The 16,952-nt window shown below is 44.9% G+C and overlaps 1 protein-coding gene across 3 annotated transcripts in view; it reads left to right on the forward strand.

Moving 5' to 3' along the window:
- Positions 1 to 16,952, forward strand: part of FRMD4B (FERM domain containing 4B) — a 221,295-nt gene that overhangs the window by 85,898 nt on the left and 118,445 nt on the right. For all 3 annotated transcript variants that reach the window (XM_080913704.1, XM_080913703.1, XM_080913705.1), the window contains exons 2-3: positions 14,824 to 14,889; positions 16,579 to 16,673. In XM_080913704.1, coding sequence (XP_080769830.1) covers positions 14,824 to 14,889; positions 16,579 to 16,673 — 161 coding nt within the window. The remainder of the gene's footprint in view (positions 1 to 14,823; positions 14,890 to 16,578; positions 16,674 to 16,952) is intronic.

Raw genomic sequence — 16,952 nt, forward strand, 5'->3', positions numbered from 1 at the left:
TTAAAAAGCTCAAAAAGCCAGTGAATGAAAGACAGTTTTTCCTCACAGAACTTGTATAAATGACCGAGCATTTGACCTGGGAGTGGACTCTCCTGCATCAGAAGCTTAGAAGCGAGCCTACCCACAAATGCAACAAGACACATTTGTGCTGTTGTGATGACCTGTGCTTACCAAGCTCTGTGTTCAGCACATGGCTACCCTGATGGCAGGTGTGATTACCACTGTTTGAAAGATTTTATTATTTTGAACCCTTCGAACGTTGAATTTTAGTAAGCTGTGACTTAGACATGGCTGTGTACATCTGAGTTTCTGGTATTTAACCGCTATCACGTGGTCTCATCAGTGGCCAGAACATCCTGAAGATGGAGGTGACCCGTTAGTGTCCTCAAGTATACCACATGCTATTAGTCTGAGCTGTGCTGGCCGAGGTTCCACAGCCTGCTGTCTGGGACAGGGACACTGACTTGTGGCATTTGCCAGTCTTTGTGATGGAGATATTACCAGGTGGAGAAGAGTTGAACCGTAGTCTGTCGCTCCCCTCCGAGTTCAGTGAACATGGAGGCCCTCAGTGGTACAGGGGCTGTGGATTTCAGGTGACAGGTTAGTAAGGTATTCCAGATGCCTTTCCCTTATGCTGAGCATTCCACTGCTCCTGTGTATGTACTTAAAGTACCTTAGACGTGCGCTTTAAATCTTACTACTGTTTGTGTCTAAAGGCCAACATGGGGACAGTCAGTGGGTTCCCAGGCACTGCTGTGACTGGTCCCATCACACAGCCTATCAGAAAGGATTCCTTCTCCTCATCCTTCGCTGGCTGCTTGATAATTTTGTTTTATTTTATTTGTTTGTTTATTGGGAGCGCGGTAGGTCATTCTTCTTTTCACAGCCCTGTCTTCTCCCAACTGTGGTCTTCCAGCTTTTATTCTGTTTCATTTCACTAACATTTAATTCCATGCTGAAACTTCAAAGGGACTCCCAAAACCCACTTAAAAACAGAGCCTACATAGCAACAAGACATGCTCATGCCTGCGTGTTGGTAGCTTCTAGAGCAAGAGGGATGTTTCTTCTGGGATGTTATGAGCCTGGGTCTTGAGGTTCACATTTCTCTGGGCTGGGGCAACAGTGATCTGGGGGGGGGCACTTGCCTGGTGAGCAAAAAGTCCTGGGTTCCATCTCTAGTATAAACACACAAGCAGAAAAGAAAGAAATGAGGCAGGGAGGAAAGATTATTTTTCTAAAAGCCCAAATGAACTTAACGTTTTTTCCCAATTTGGTAAACTTTTCTAAATCCATCGACCCAGCATATTTTCTATTAACGAACAAGAGACAGACCGGGGCGCTGGCTCTAACACAGTTTGTTCTTTACTAATTGTGAGTCCCCTGAGGACTTCTTTCACCTGTGTTTGCTCATGGATCACAAAGAGCAGAGAGATTGACAGACACCAATTGGAGTGTGTTTGAATAGAGTTCAGGAACAGAGACAGAGTAACCATGAAACCTGTGCTCAGAATGAGGGTGAGGGGGTTTTGGGTCCTCTGTGGTTTATTTGTGTTTCTGTGTGACGTGTGCGATCTGTTTGCCCTGCGGTGGCTCAGAGTCAGGTTTGCTGTGCTTGTTATAATACGGGCACTAAGCAGGACTACAGCGTCTGTACATCACAAGTACGGCCATTCATCTGGAAAAGCCCTTCCCTGGACAGCCCATGTGATTACATTTTAAATTTTTGAAAGACGCTCTGCCCCTGCCTCTCCCTACTGGCTGTTTTTCTCCAAAAAAGAGAAAACAGCTGGCAGAACTAAAAGTTTCCAGACCGCAGGCTGTCTGCTCCTCACATAACCCCAACACCAGAATTTCCACTTTCTTCAACTCCAATGTGGAGGCAGCTAGCCTGTGCTGTGGACCTGCCAGAGCATGCCTTGGTTACCCCTTGGTTACGCCTTGGTTACGCCTTGGTTACCCCTTGGTTACGCCTTGGTTACCCCTTGGTTACGCCTTGGTTACCCCTTGGTTACGCCTTGGTTACCCCTTGGTTATGCATTTGTGACTTTTCCTGTTTCCAATATTTTTGCCTTTTTCTTCTCTCTCCCTCTTCCTTTACTTTTTTTTCTTGGACTCATTGATACTGAGCCACAATGTCTAAAAATACAGCCTAACCACTGGTTTTCAAGAAAGAGGAACGGCAGAAATGACCTGAGTGACTCTGTGGCCATGAACCCTTGACAGTGTCCTCTGGGCCTGCGAGGAAGAACTGGTTGCAGAAGCCCCTTCAGGCCTTTTCCAGGGAGAAGATGGCTCCCGCTGTACTTTCATCTGTGAAGTTACAGCCCCAGCCTTCACCCTTTCTTGTCATCTGGTGAGCCCCTTGTCAAGTTGGCTCAGTCTCTCAGAGAAAGTTGAAACCCACCATGGGGTGGTTGTGAGATGGGAGCACACACCTTTAATGCCAGCACTGTAGTATAGAAACAGAGACCGGTAGTTCTCTGTGAGTTCAAGGCCAGTCTGGTCTACACAGAGAGCTAAAGGGCTACACAGAGAAACCCTGTCCCAAACAAAACAACAGCAAGCCACACTAAGACATGTATGGCAACCTCTACTTGTGATCCCAGGGCTAGGGAGACAGAACTGGGCAGAACCTTGGGACTTGCTGGTCCTGAAGCCTAACCTAACCTGGATACTCCAGGACAGTGAGAGACTTTGTTTCAACAAAACCAAGGTGGACAGCATCTGAAGAACCATGCTTAGCCCTTGTCCTCCCTCTGCTTACACACATGGGCACATAGACCCATGTCCACACAGGTGTGAATGTGCAGACACACATCCAACGAAGCAGGTTGTAAAACTATGCATGTCTATGTGGCCCAAAAGTGAAACTGGAACAGTCTAGGGACCCAAGTGGGTAAGGTGGTGAGTAGGGGAGGAAGTGGGAGAGGGCAGTGTGCTCAGAGAACATCGTATACTTGCACGAAAGTGACCTTGTGAAAGCCGGTACCACGCATAACAAACACTCCACCTTAAAAACATTTTAAAAGGGAGGACCTGGGAGAAGGGAAAGAATATGTTCAAAATTTGTTGTGACTTTCTCAAAGAATAAATAGAAACACTAAATACATATTAAGTAGGTATGTAAATTAACACATTTAGTATAAATAATCTGCCTGCACACGTTAATTTCTTTTTGTATGTGTATCTGAGCATTAAGGAGTTCAACTGTGAACTGTCTGGTCACAATCATACAAACAGCAAGAGATGGACAGCAGCCTTCGCTGACTTCAGACACAGGGCCACTTTAAATGGTGTGTTTGCAGTACTGGCGGAGAAGCTCAGTGCCTTACGCTTTCTCAGCAAATGCTCCACTGATGAGCTTTTTCCTCATCCCTGAACAGTGATTTTGAGTTAGTTTATTGATTTTGACAGAGAAATAAGAAATGAATTAAACCCAGATATTGGATTGCTGCCCTCTCCTGGGTTTGACTAATAGGTTGATTTTCAACTTGAATAAGCCTGTTTGACATCTTAATATTCCAAAAGAAACATTTGGGGGAAGAAACAGAAGGGTAGAAAAAGCTATCTAAGCAATCTGAGCATTTAAGATTAACAGTACAGTTACCGAGTCACGTCTGCTGGCCAGGGAACCCCTTGCACTAGAGTAAAGGCCGCTATCCTCCACTTTGTATGGCTTGGCTTGAATGCAAGAGGGACAGATCTAAACAGGAAAGGCTGGAAGTCTGTGGGGTGGAGTATGTGCTTAGCGTGAGCAGCACTCTGGCTTTAATTCCCAATGACAAAGAGCACAGCAAAGACTTACAAGAAACCAGGCACAGTGGCACACACCTGAAATCCCAGCACTCAGAACCCCAAAGCCTGAGCTAACTCCAGGCCAGCCTAAGCTGAAGAATAGGGCCCTGCCTCGAACCACAATATAAATAGTTGTGTGTGTGTGTGTGTGTGTGTGTGTGTGTGTGTGTGTGTGTGTGTGAATGTTTTACTGCCAGGAGAAATTTATTATTTTTTTAATTCTGTGTGTGTATGTGTGTGGTGTGATGTGTGTGTGTGTGTGTGTGTGTGTTTGTGGTGTGTGTGGTGTGATGTGTATGTATGTGTGTGTGTGTGTGTGTTTGTGGTGTGTGGTGTGACGTGATATGTGTGTGTTTGTGGTGTGTGTGGTATGATGTGGTGTGTGTAATGTGATGTGTGTGTGCGTGTGTGCATGTGTGGTGTATGTGGTGTAATGTGTGTGGTGTGATGTGTTGTGTGTGTTTGTGGTGTGATGTGGTGTGTGTGGTATGATGTGTGTGTGTATGTGTGTGTGGTGTGTGTGGTGTGATGTGTGTGTGTGTGGTGTAATGTGTGTGTGTGGGTAAGTGAAAGGGTATGTGTATGGGGGTCAGAGGACAACTTTTGAGAGTTGCTGAAGCTGTGTCTTTTTTGCTCTGTCTGCCAATTAGCTTCTGAAGCAGGATCTCAGGCTAGCTAGCCCACAAGCTCTCTACCATGAACAACACAACACAAACAACAACAGCAACAAAACAGCTATGTACACAATCCAGAATCTAGAATCCAAACTCCCAGCCCTCCTTGTGGGCTTTCCTTTCCAAACCTCCCCCACGCAGAAAGGAGCTTGCAATTGAATGCTAATGCCCAAAAAAGAGGTTAGCCTTTCAGTCCTCGCTGGCGGACACTTGTTGATAACAATGAACAAGGAGACTCTCTCCATCCACAGCCTCCTTTCTCGTGCCTCCTGGGTAAAGAGAGATTGAGCCGGGGCAGAGCTCTGGGCTTCAGGTCACTGACCAGCTTGATTTCAAGTCCTCAAGCCTGTCTTATTTTTCTTTTTGCATTTGTTTGTCTGTTCGTTTGTTTATGTGGGTAGGTAAGTCGGTAGGTAGTTACACATGCACCAGGGCACATCTGTGGAAGTCAGAAGACAACTTAGGTCTGGTCTCTCTATCTAGCTAGTGAGTTTCCAGGATCAAACTTAGGGATCAGACTTGGTAACAATCCCTTTGACCTGCTGAGCCTTAAGCCCTTCCCATGAACTGCAAACTTCTTACTGGTTTAATTGCTCAGAGTTTCTCTCCTTGTCTCTAAAGCAGTTCTTCTCCAAAGAAACAACTCTATCCAGGAGTGGTCATTTAGCAACACTTGAAGATGTGTTTAGTGTCACAGTAGTTGTTGGTGGCTCCACATCACAAAAGACACCAAAGATTCTGCTGCTGCAGTGACCATGGTCTTGAGGCTCCGAATGCTAGGACAAGCTCCTTGTGCAGTGCCCTCATGGAATCATTGAATGGTCCTATTTGTACTGACAGTGGTGTGAGCACGTGGTTAAACATGAATGCTTGACTGGCATTGTGTATTGGACTCAATTCCAAGCCAAGCTAATGTGGACTCGGGCCCAGGAGGCCACACAACTTCTCATCAGGCACCACGAACCATCAGAGAAGCTGATCGCTCAGTATATAAATTCCATCTAGTAAATTCAGGCAATGATTTCAGGAGCTATCCAGCCTGGCCATTCCTTCTTGTTACATTTTCTTAAGACAGTGATTCAGCGGCTCAGTCTCCTCCCTTCCTTTTTTTGTTCGCTCTGACAAGAGGTCGCATTTAGCCAAGGCTGTCCTTGAACTTCGGCCTCGGACTCCTTAATTGTTGGGAATACACACACACACCACCACACTTGTCATCCAACTTCATCTTTAGCAAACTGAATTCTCACATTCTTTTTTATTTCTCCCTCATCTACCCACTTTCTTTTTTTACTTTTTTACCTAACTCTCTTCCTTCACCTCTGTCTCTTTTACCATAACCACTCCCAAGCGGTCTGCCAGGGACCTGTGAGGCCCGCCCCACATCACAGCAGTGGGACCACCAGCCCCTCCAGGGCTCCGCTTTGCCCTCTGCCTAATTGGAGTAGCAATGGGTCCTACTTTGAGGGCTTGTTAGCAACATGCAGCAGGAGCATGCCAGTGTGTGCCACTAAGTCGGTGCTTCATAGATGGTGCAGTTGCACGCTGGGAAGACAGACTCTGTCTTGAGAGAAGTAAGGGAGAAATCACAGCTGACTTTTCTGGAGACATCTGTGTCAGTGCAGGCCATTCTCTGGACGAGGGTGTCAATAGCTCACGCTCAGTCACCACCCTGAGATGATATAAAAGAGCCCTGTTCTGCTGGGATTGACATCATCCGGGTGAAATATAAAACTCCATCCATTCAATGGGTCTCAAAGTAAGACTGGCCTAGATCCCCACCCCCAGCCCCTTCTCACTCCAGACTCTCATCTGATGAGGAGTTTAATAGCTCTCCGGTTGGAAAACTTGTTTCCTGGTGTGTTGGGTTTTATGGGCTACCGCTTGGGAGTTGCTTGTCTTTAGACAGGACAGCCTGTCTTTAGATCATGCTCAGTCAGTATAAATCAGCAGTTCTCAACCTGGGGCCGGGGGTTACCTAAGACCACCAAAAAATACAGATATTTACATTTCCATCCATGACAGTAGCAAGATTGCAGTTATGAAATACCAATGAAAATAATTTTATGGTTGGGGAGGTACCACAAGATGAGGCACTGTATTAAGAGGTCACAGCATTAGAGACATTGAGAACAACTGGTGTAAGTAAATGTTTATGAATGTGTGTTAGCATCTAGGTTCAATTCATTCAATAGACAGACCTGTGCAGGTGCCATGACACACAATGGAGGTCAAAGGACAACCTTGAGTATCTGTCCTCACCTTCTGCTTGGTTTTAAAGCAGAGTCTCATTTTTCTCACTACTTCATATGCCAGACTAGCCAACACGTTCTCATGTATTCTGACTTCACAGTCCATCTCTCCGTAGGAACTGTAGGATCATACATGTATGTTCTATTCCATGCAGCTGTACAGGGGGCCTGGGGATCCTTATTAAAGACTTCAGACTTGCATGGATTTCTCAGAAGCATGTTACTCCCAGCCTTAACTCAGATACTTTTTGGAGACCCTGTTTTTTTAGATTGAAGCCCTAGAGGAGAAATAAGGGATGACACAGTCAAGGTCTCCCATCTTGTGAAAGTTAAGATCTGGTGGTAGGAGACAGGCAGACAGATACATCTGAGTGAGAAACTGTAAATCTTAGCGACACAGAACAGCACAATGGAGTAGAGGAGGCTCTGAATTAGATGAAGCAGGGAAGGAATCCAGAGAAGGCAACAGATATCTGATCTCAGATCTGAAAGACATGAAGGGACCTAAGAGTTGACTAGATAGAGGGCGGGTCATTCCATCCAGAGAGAACAGCAAATGTGACACCCCAAGATAGGACCAAGGTTTGATATGAAGGAAGAGAAGGGGGCCAGTGTGGATGTGCTGAGATAGAGGTGAGACCTGAGACACAGGGAAAAGTAGAAGGGATGAGCCCAGGTTAGCATTTCTTCTTGTCAGTGTGACAGACTCAACTAACAGAAGGAAGTCATGATTTTGGCTCACATCTCAATCTGCCATAGCCAGAAATCGAGGCAGACAGAGCTTGAGGCTGCTGGTCATATTGTATCCATAGTCAGAAATGAGACATTGTATCTATAGTCAGAAATGAGACATTGTATCCATAGTCAGAAATGAAACATTGTATCCATAGTCAGAAATGAGACATTGTATCTATAGTCAGAAATGAGACATTATATCCACAGTCAGAAGAATGGAGAGGGGGAGGAAGGCTGGTTGGTCAGTCAGAAAAGAGAAGCGGGAGGGGAAGGAAGGCTGGTGCTCAGCTCCCTTCCTTCTGATTCAGTTGAGGGTCTCAGTATCACCAACATTTAAGACGAGTCTCCCAACCCATTAACTCATTTACACTCCCTCACATGCCTAGAGAATTGTGAAGTAAAGCCTGTTGTCAATATTAGCCATCACAGACCTGTTCTTTTCAGCACAAGTGAAGTTAGTTTCTGGGTGTGTTGTATAGAAAGTAGAGAGGACCAGTTCACATTTAGAAGGTACCACTCCCAAGGCCATGTCACAGCAATAGGACTGTTGCCCAGCTGCATGGGAACCATGAGCCTGGTCAAAGAGCTGACGCTGTCCTCAGCCAGAAAGCAGTTTTGCCCTTGCCTGGCTCATACCACCCAAAACCACGAGAAGCCATCTTTATGAGGCAAGGTCTTTTCTGCTGAGTCTCAGGAACAGCCAGTAGGGAACCAGAAGAGGGAAGGGGAAATACGAAGCTTGCTACTTCCTTACCAAGTGTTTCCGTGTTCCTAACATCAGCTAAAACAAAACCAAAGGCGGCCAGGAGTTTGCTCTTTTTCAATAGTTGTTTCCTTTGAAATACTTTTTTTAAAAATACTTTTTAGCCTGACCCCAGATATTCTGAGTAGGTCCCTTCTGCCCTGTGTGGGATTGCCTTTCGATTCCTTCCCGCCCAGCTCTCTTCACATCTCTTAGGTCAGATAGAAAGGCTGGGGCTGGAGCCAGGTGGTGAGTGTTCCCTGTGCGCTGCCACATCTGGGTGCTGGCAGTAGAAACCAAGGCTGTAGCAGATTCTCGCCTCCCTGTAGACCTACCCCCATGACCACTGACAAAGCATTTCCACCAGCTACCAGAACTTGCAAGATGAGGACCCGCTCTTATCAGCTGAGAAGTAAACGCAAGGTCTGAGGTAGGAGTTCTAACCCAGCATGCACCATTCTAACCTCCGGATATCTGGAGTTAGATGGACAAGAGGTGGGGGAAGGTGAATCATCTGGGCAGTGGCTGCAGAGAGGTCTCCCAAGAGATCACATTTGGATACATACCTTGTGGGATTTTATTTGAGATATTACAACTACTAGCTATCATTGACCAATGACCACTAGAGGTAAATTCGGAAACTATTCCCATGGTCCCTGTGGGACTCAAAAGTGATTCTAGATTTGGACATCTAATTAAGAAAGTCCTCATACATACTTCTTAAACACAGCCGTGATTTAAATTAGAAAATCAAGTATTTTTTAGTCATGCTTTAAAATAAGTGAGACATGCCTGGCTTGGAAACTTCTTTTTGTTTGTGAGTGTGTAATGTATATAACATTATTTATATTTATATACAATATTACATAATTTATGGTTATAAATATGTACATATTAACTGATCTGTTGAGATAACATCCATTTTAATTAGATGGCTTTTGTTTAAACTGAATAATTTTAAATACCTCAATTATGCTTTGACTCAGAAGCCAGAATTCAGAGTCTCTTTCCCAGGTCTAGGTTTAGTGACTTGTGTGGCTTTGGGTGAATCTGTCCAGTTCTGCCTGTGGTCTATTCAGAATGAACTTCACAGGAAGGCTTTTCCATGTTGGTCAGTGTGCACTGGAGTCAGGACTGTGTGCATTGCTGTGTGGTGAAGAGCTGGGGGTTCTCTGCTGAGCTCTTGTTCCATTGTTTATGAATCTTGTTTGCCTTTGGTTTCTCTAATGATGCTGAACTATGAAGAGTACTTGCCTCAGAGACATCACAGGGTTGAATGTGTGGTAACGCCTGGATAACAGAGGGTTCCTGGGAGCCATGCTGTTAGAGTTGCTATTAAACTCTATGCAGACTGAAGGCATGCAGGAACCCATGGCCTTTCTCTTCCTTTATTTACTTCCTTTGTTTTCCTTATTTTGTCAGCTCTGCACAATTTCCCTGTCATGTGCCTTTTAACTGGCTTGTTAATAATTTACCCTGCAGTTGAGCATCTCCAAAATGAGTGTGTATAGATTATAGAAAAGTTTGCCTGGTTAACCAGTCTTCAAAAAAACAGGGCAGGTCCTAGCTGCCAACCTAGAGACACCTGTGAGCAAAGTTGTTGAAGAACTGTCTTTTATCAGGTCAATCTGTGTATGTATCTAGGAGGGATTGCCTGGAGTGTTCATTGCTATAGGAGGACCCAGCCCACTGTGGTCCCCATGGCCCATGCCTTTGAACAGAGTATCATGGTAGTGGAAGGCTGGGCTGGAGAATTTATTCACCTTGCTGCAGTTGGGGGGCAGGGCAAAGGGCACATACAGGGGTGAGCTAAGCCACAGCCTCCAAGGATACTCAACTAGTAACGTCCTTCTTCCAAGCAGGCTGCCTCCTCCCTGCCTTTAGAACCTCTTAGTGATCCATCACATAAATTAACCAAAGGATTATTCCATTTGCTGGGGCAGAGTTTATGTGACCATATGGTCCCTAGAAACACCCTCACAGACTTACCCAAAAGCATGCATCAGTTACAGGCATTGACTAATCTTTTTTAAATTCATGATCCAGGTGAATTCCTGTGAACAATTTTCCTGTGTTCAGGAGAATTTTGATCTGTACTTCTTTCTGTCCCTGTTTTGGTACCATGTAACGTCACTGGCTCAGGGTTTGCTCACTCCTCTGACAGGACTCCCCACAGGTCATACCCTTGGCTGATCCAGAAACCACAATCCATATCCAACAATGGCTCTATTCTGCCCTATGCTGCCGCATACTGCCATGGAGAAAATCAAACCCCATGTTCCCAAATCTTTTCCTTGTCAAAGAAGCTCTCCCTTGAAATGTGTGTTTTATGGCCTCTCTCAGTTTCTGTTGTCAACTACGATCTATTCATAAGTGTTGTTTTGACGAATGAAATACACCTCTCACTTTTCAGCCTCTAAGTGACAAGGGCAGGCCCTTCTGTTCCTACTGACAATCAAATCATCCCTATGACATCTCAGAAGCACAGTCCTGCAGGGGAAGAAATCAGGGACTATTGAACAGGATGCTCTGAGCGTAGGCTCCCCCTGCCCTCCTCCACTGACCCCCATCATCTTTTACCACACCATCCCGGGAAGTGTCCGCCACTCTCCTCTCCCAGCGTCAATCTTTCCGAGGGCTATTTGCTCTCCATGGCACATCCGAAATGGTAAACAGATGGTGTGGGCCCATCATTTTGGACTCTGGCCTTTGTAAACTATTTGTTTTGGATGATTACAGAAACCCACGGTGTATGGGCTGGAGAGCAGGCTTGCTTGGTAAAGCACACGCCTAACATGTATGAGATGAGACCCCCCAGACCCTCTGGAGAGAGTCAGACACAGAAGTCTGCTCCTTTTTTAGGGAATGTAAGATGGGAGTCAGAAATGAACAGATCCTTCAAAGATTCATGACCCTACTCATCCCTCACACAGCCTGTGTGTCTTATCTGAAGAATAAAATTCAGTGCAAGTCAGCTTAACAGAGAGGACAGAAGTGAATTGTCCTGAGACTCTCTGGACTCTTGTGGAATGCAAAGAGGTGAGTTAACACAGACCAAAAGAAGCATGAAAACAGAAAAAGCCTTAGAGATGGATGGTGGTTTTGAAGTTTTCCCCTTGGCCCACCTGATATATGTATGATAAAACTATGTATTAAGAAAAGGATGTGAGTTGGTCGGAGGAGAGGTCAAAACAGATTGGCACATAGCAAGCAGATCTTTTTGGTTTTTGTTTGTTTGAGACATACATAGTCTCTGCATAGCCCTGGCTTTCCTATAACTCGATATGTAGACCACACTGGCCTCAAACTCACAGAGATCTGCCTGCCTCCTCAGTGCTGGAATTAAAGGCACATCAGTTGAAAGACAGTGGATACATATTTAAAAAAGAGAAAAATAAACATATTTTTATTATAAGGCAAACTAGTAACTTGAAATATTGTACGAGTTACGGCATTTTCTTATGGACTTATAGTGTGTGTGTGTGTGTGTGTGTGTGTGTGTGTGAGTGTTCAGCTTTTTGTAGGACACATATATAGTTAGTTCTTATGGGTACAAAAGCACAACAATTTAAACCAACATATTTCTTTACAACCCTCTACACCATGAAGAAATGAGTGGGGTTTTTTGGTCACCTCTATTTTTATCTGTTATTGGAATTCTTTTTTTATTGTGTTAAATTGTATATTTACTTTAATGTAATTAGGTTTTGATGTTGTGGGGTTTTGTTTGGTTGTTTTTGTTGATTTTCTTTTGGTTTGGGGGGTTTTGGGGGTTTTTTGTATGTAGTTTCATTTTGTTTTATACAAGACCTCAAATTTACTATGTAGCCCTTGGTGGCCTTGAACTCCTGGCAATTTTCCTGCTTCAGCCTCCTGAGTCCTGTTGATATTACAAGCATTCACTACTATACATGTGACTGAGGGCCTTGCACATGTTGTCAAAATAGCTATGCACAATCACCTTATTCGAATTTTGACTTGGTTTTCTACTTTCCCAGGTAATTTGGAATAAATTATCCTACAGTTAGAGAGTCAGTTTTCTAGCATATAAACAAGGACATTGTTCTTGTGTTGTTGTTTGCAGACCTTAGAGGGGGAGATGGTTGAAGCAGGTTCTAAAGTACCCCCAGGCTGGTAACAAATCCTTATAGAGTCAAGGATGAATTTCTGATTCTCCTGCTGCTCTCTTCCTAATGCTGAGATCACAGGTGTGTACCACCATATCCAGTGTTTGTGTGTGTGTGTGTGTGTGTGTGTGTGTGTGGCACTGTAAGCAAGCCCAGGGCAGTGTGCATGCTAGGCAAGCCCTCTCACCTCTGAGCTGCAGCTCCAGCCCTCCTTTCGGCAAAGCTTTAATGAGAATACATACTTAATATGCACTGGCTGGTTCAGCAACTGGAACTAACAACCCTGTTCACTGAGCCTCCCTAGGGCAGTACTTGACCTTTGTAATGCCTAGTCAAGAATGTGATCTGTGGCCATGAGCTAAGCAAAGTTTGTCCACTCACCTCTTATTCCCAGTTCTGTGGTTTCTGTGGACTATGTGTCTATCAGCCCATGGTCTGACCTGCCAAGCTAGTTCACAGATGCAAAGATTCAATCAAAACTGAAAATGCAGAATTTTTTTGCATTGAGAAAAGGTTACTTATTCCCACCTTGAGCACCTCTTGCCTCCTCTATTAAATATGGATAATAATAGGAATCACGGAATGCTCCATCACAGCTCAGAGATAACATATATAAAACACCCACAGCAATGCACATGTACAGGTGGTATCCAGTAATGGAATAGGCCATGTTTTTGAGATAGGGTGTCACTATGTTGCTCAGGCTGGTCTTGAACTCCTGCCCTCCAGCAATCTGCCTCATCTATAGGTGAACAAGCACGTAACAACAAACACAGCTTTCTTCATACTTATTTATTCACTTTGAGCTTTTGAAGTAAGTGCTCTGGTAGCTCAGGAGATTGGCCTTGAATCCGCTTTGTGACCAGGACTGATCTTGACTTTGTGATCCTCCTGCCTCCACTTCCCAAGCATGGGAATTACAGGTGCACACCACCACCTCCAACTCAGTTTGTTTTTCAAACTGGTTTTACAAATGCCTGAGTTTGTGCAGTGTCTGAAAGGAAAAAAAATGTCGTCCAAGCTTCCCAAATGTGACCCAACAATCTCAACATTCGTGGCCAAAAATAGACAGAGCAACTGGGATGCTGTTCATCTCAGTGCTGGGGACAGCCTGGGCATCTCTCAGAAGGAGACATGGTCCCATGACACAAAACATGTAAGGAAAATAAAGCCCTAGAGGGAAATTTTCCAAGAAATAATCAGAGTGGATGGCACAGGAGACAAAGCCATGAGTATGGCTTCATCACACATAAAGGTTTATAAGAGTGTGCATATACATACACACTTACATGTAACATGGATGGATGGTTTCAGCAAAACAAACAAACAGAAACAGTGCACACTTCATTTGGGTAAGTGCCTACCATAACAATATTAAAGAAAGATATTTAGTATAAAAGTGTAAGTAGGGGCTAGCGATGTTGCTCATTGCTAGAACATTTGTTGAACATGTGTTGAGTTTAGTGTCAGCACCGCACAAAGAGAGGGGAAAGGAAGGACAAGCTGGAAACAGAGGCTCACCTCTGTAATTCCACAGCCAAGCATGTGTAAGTGAGGAGCTTTCAAGTTTGGGGCCAGACTAGACCGTATAGCAAGGCTGTGTCTGAAAAACAAGAAAATACCCATAAACGTGCATTTCAGAAGTGAAGGTGAAGGTGGTGCTGACAGCAAAGATGAGATGGTTTGGAGTGTGAGTTTACCACTTTACAGCCAGCATTTCCCAACACTGTGCTTTTCAATGTAAAAAGAAAATTACACATTGAAAATTGATCTGTCAAACTGTCAGCTGTACATCTTACCTGCTAACTATAAACGGTGATCTATTAAAAGGGGGCAAAGAGTTCAAAAGTTGAGGCCTTTGCATTTGAACTTCAATCTTGTGTTTCCCTCCTCGTACTGTATAAGGATGGAGTTGACCAGAGCACAGGTATGATGAAAGGTGTTTGCGACTGTGAAATGTCACTGTGACTCGAGGAAACATGCTTGTTTCTGAGAGACCTGCTTCTCTCCGCATGATCTGTGCCCGGTGTGAACTTGCCCTACTATGTGGGCACTGGTATTGTTGTTGCTTTTGTTCCCTGCATACACTAAGTAGTATTTGCTTTTCATCTTGTTCTTACTTTAAGTCCATGTGAGTGTCCCCAAGCATAGCCAATCTTTTGACATTGGGACACAGAATATTTCCTCTCCAACATTCACATTCAAAAACTGTACAATCGAGTTATTTAAAAAAAAAGAAAAACAAACAAAGCAAAACAAAGTCTTGAGCAAATGTGATTTTGTGATGGGCACAAAATCTTTCATCGATGTCCTTGGCCTCACACAGCCTGCAGCCTGCAGTTTATAGCAAGGCTTGCAAGTCTATAGTAAGTCTGGTTCTGGGTATCCCACTGGTGAACTCGCTGGGACATGCCACATAAATAGATAAGGTGCACCTGCAGATTTCTGGCCTGATCCATCTCTTGATTTTTCTTTCTTTTTTTATTTTTCCGTCCCCACAGATGACGGAAGGCAGGCACTGCCAGGTTCACCTGCTGGATGACAGGAGACTGGAGCTGCTGGTCCAGGTAGGTGTTGCACATTCCCAGTAGTCCTTCCCTGCCCTCTTTGGAGTGTAGGGACCTGTGTCCAGGCTGTTCGCCTAACTATGCCTGGAACTCAGTGCTTCAGAGTGACCCAGGGAGAAGAGGCAGCTCTAAGATCAGCAAGCTTGGTCTGTAAGTGAGCTACTATAGCTTCGTCTTCCTGACAAAATCCTGATTAAGTCAAGCTACTTAACATACGTGAGTGGAAGCCCTTTGTAAAACATGTGACAGTACTTGGATTTTATTTATTTCATTTGTTGGTAATTTTCTTTATATTTGCACAACACTATACCAAAAGGTTTTTTTGTTTGTTTGTTTTTTACTTTTTAAAAATATGGTTGAAATACCCCGCTGTACTTATAGATTGGCGCCTGGTCTCATTGTCATCAGAGAGGAGTAAATGCAGAGACTCATAACCAAACATTAGGCAGAGTTCTGTGGACCCTGTAGGAGAAGGGAGGAAGGATGGTAGGAGCCTTTCCAGAGCGATCTAGGATACCAGGAGAACACAGCCCACAGAATCAACTAAACAGGGTTCATAGGGGCTCACCACAACTGAAGCAGCAAACACGGAGCCCACATAGGTCTGCACTAGCAGATGTGCTGTGGCAGATACAGCTTGGGGGGTTTGTGGGACTCTTAACATTGGGAGAGAAGGTGTCTCTGGCTCTCTTGCCTGTTCCTGTGACCTTGTTCCTTTTGCTGGGTTGCCTCACCCAGCCTTGATATGACAATTTAGGCCTAGTCTTACTGGATCTTGTACCTTACTCTGCTTTGCCATTGCTCTTTCCTGAAGGGAAACCGAGGGGACAGTGGATCTGGGGGAGGGAGGAAGTTGGCCGGGAGACCAGAAGGAGTGGGGAGAGAAGGGGAGGCTTAGGTGGGCATATACTGTATGAGAGAAAAACAAACAAAATAAATTGCTGATGTCCTGCAGCCAGGCTACACCTATGGCTGGCCTAGGTACTTCTTCAAGACCAAGCCTGCTTTACTTTCTCTTTTAAGACTTGCTCCTCATACACTGCACCACAGTGCAATTAAAATTAATAAAACAGGAGCTAGCAGGCTCCATGGACCAGAGTGCTTGTTGCTCTTGTAGAAGATTCAGGTTCTGTTCCCAGCATCCATATGATGATTCACAGCCATTTATAACTCCATTTCTGACCTCTCCAAGCACCACGAAGCACACGCTGTACAAACATGCATGAAGAAAAAAATTCGTCCCTGCCCCTTGTCTCGGTGTCTTTCTCCTCCCTTTCTTCCTGGCTTCCTTTCCTTGTCTTTCTCTGCCTCATTTTGTCGCCTCCAACTGCAGATGTCTGTACTTCAGACCATCATGAGCTGTGGTGCTCAGGGTTGAGAAGGAAACCTCTCAGGCTGCTGTCCTGTGATGTCCTTGAAGGGCCAACATCAGTCATCAGTTGGACGTTCTGGCAGATTCCAAACCATTCTTCCTTCCCCCCCAGACCCATAGAATTCCCGAAGTTCATTGATAGCTCCTTCCCTAGGTGGAGGGCTCAGAACTTAGTGGTACCGATGGCTTGAGGAAGGCTGTTTAAAAATCACACAAGCAAGCAAAAGCTGCTTTTGGCGGGTTAAGGCGGAAGAAGGTGCTAGCGACGGGAGAGACGGGCGAGCAAACCGGCGCTAATCAGATTTGTGTTTTGGCAGCCAAAGCTTTTATCAAGAGAGCTGCTGGACCTCGTGGCGTCACACTTCAACCTGAAAGAGAAGGAGTACTTTGGAATAACGTTTATAGATGACACGTAAGTGTGTGGTTTCTTCATCTCTTTGCCTTCTGCCTGGACTTGCTGACTCTCAGGGCTGGCAACAAGGGAGCAAGAATTTGCATCCCGTTTAGTTATGAGTGTCTCAGTGTAGAGAAATCTTTCCCTACAAATGTCATAAAGGAAGAAGGAAAGGAACACAGAGAATGTAGAAGTCTTGCAAATACCGCCAGGTGTGGTGGCAAATGTCATCACAGCCCTCAGGAAGTAGAGACAGAGTGGCGGATGCAAGTTCTAGGCCATCCTGGTCTGCATAAC

Source organism: Micromys minutus (assembly GCF_963924665.1).
Source record: "Micromys minutus genome assembly, chromosome: 3".
In the NCBI taxonomy this organism is placed as follows: domain Eukaryota; kingdom Metazoa; phylum Chordata; class Mammalia; order Rodentia; family Muridae; genus Micromys; species Micromys minutus.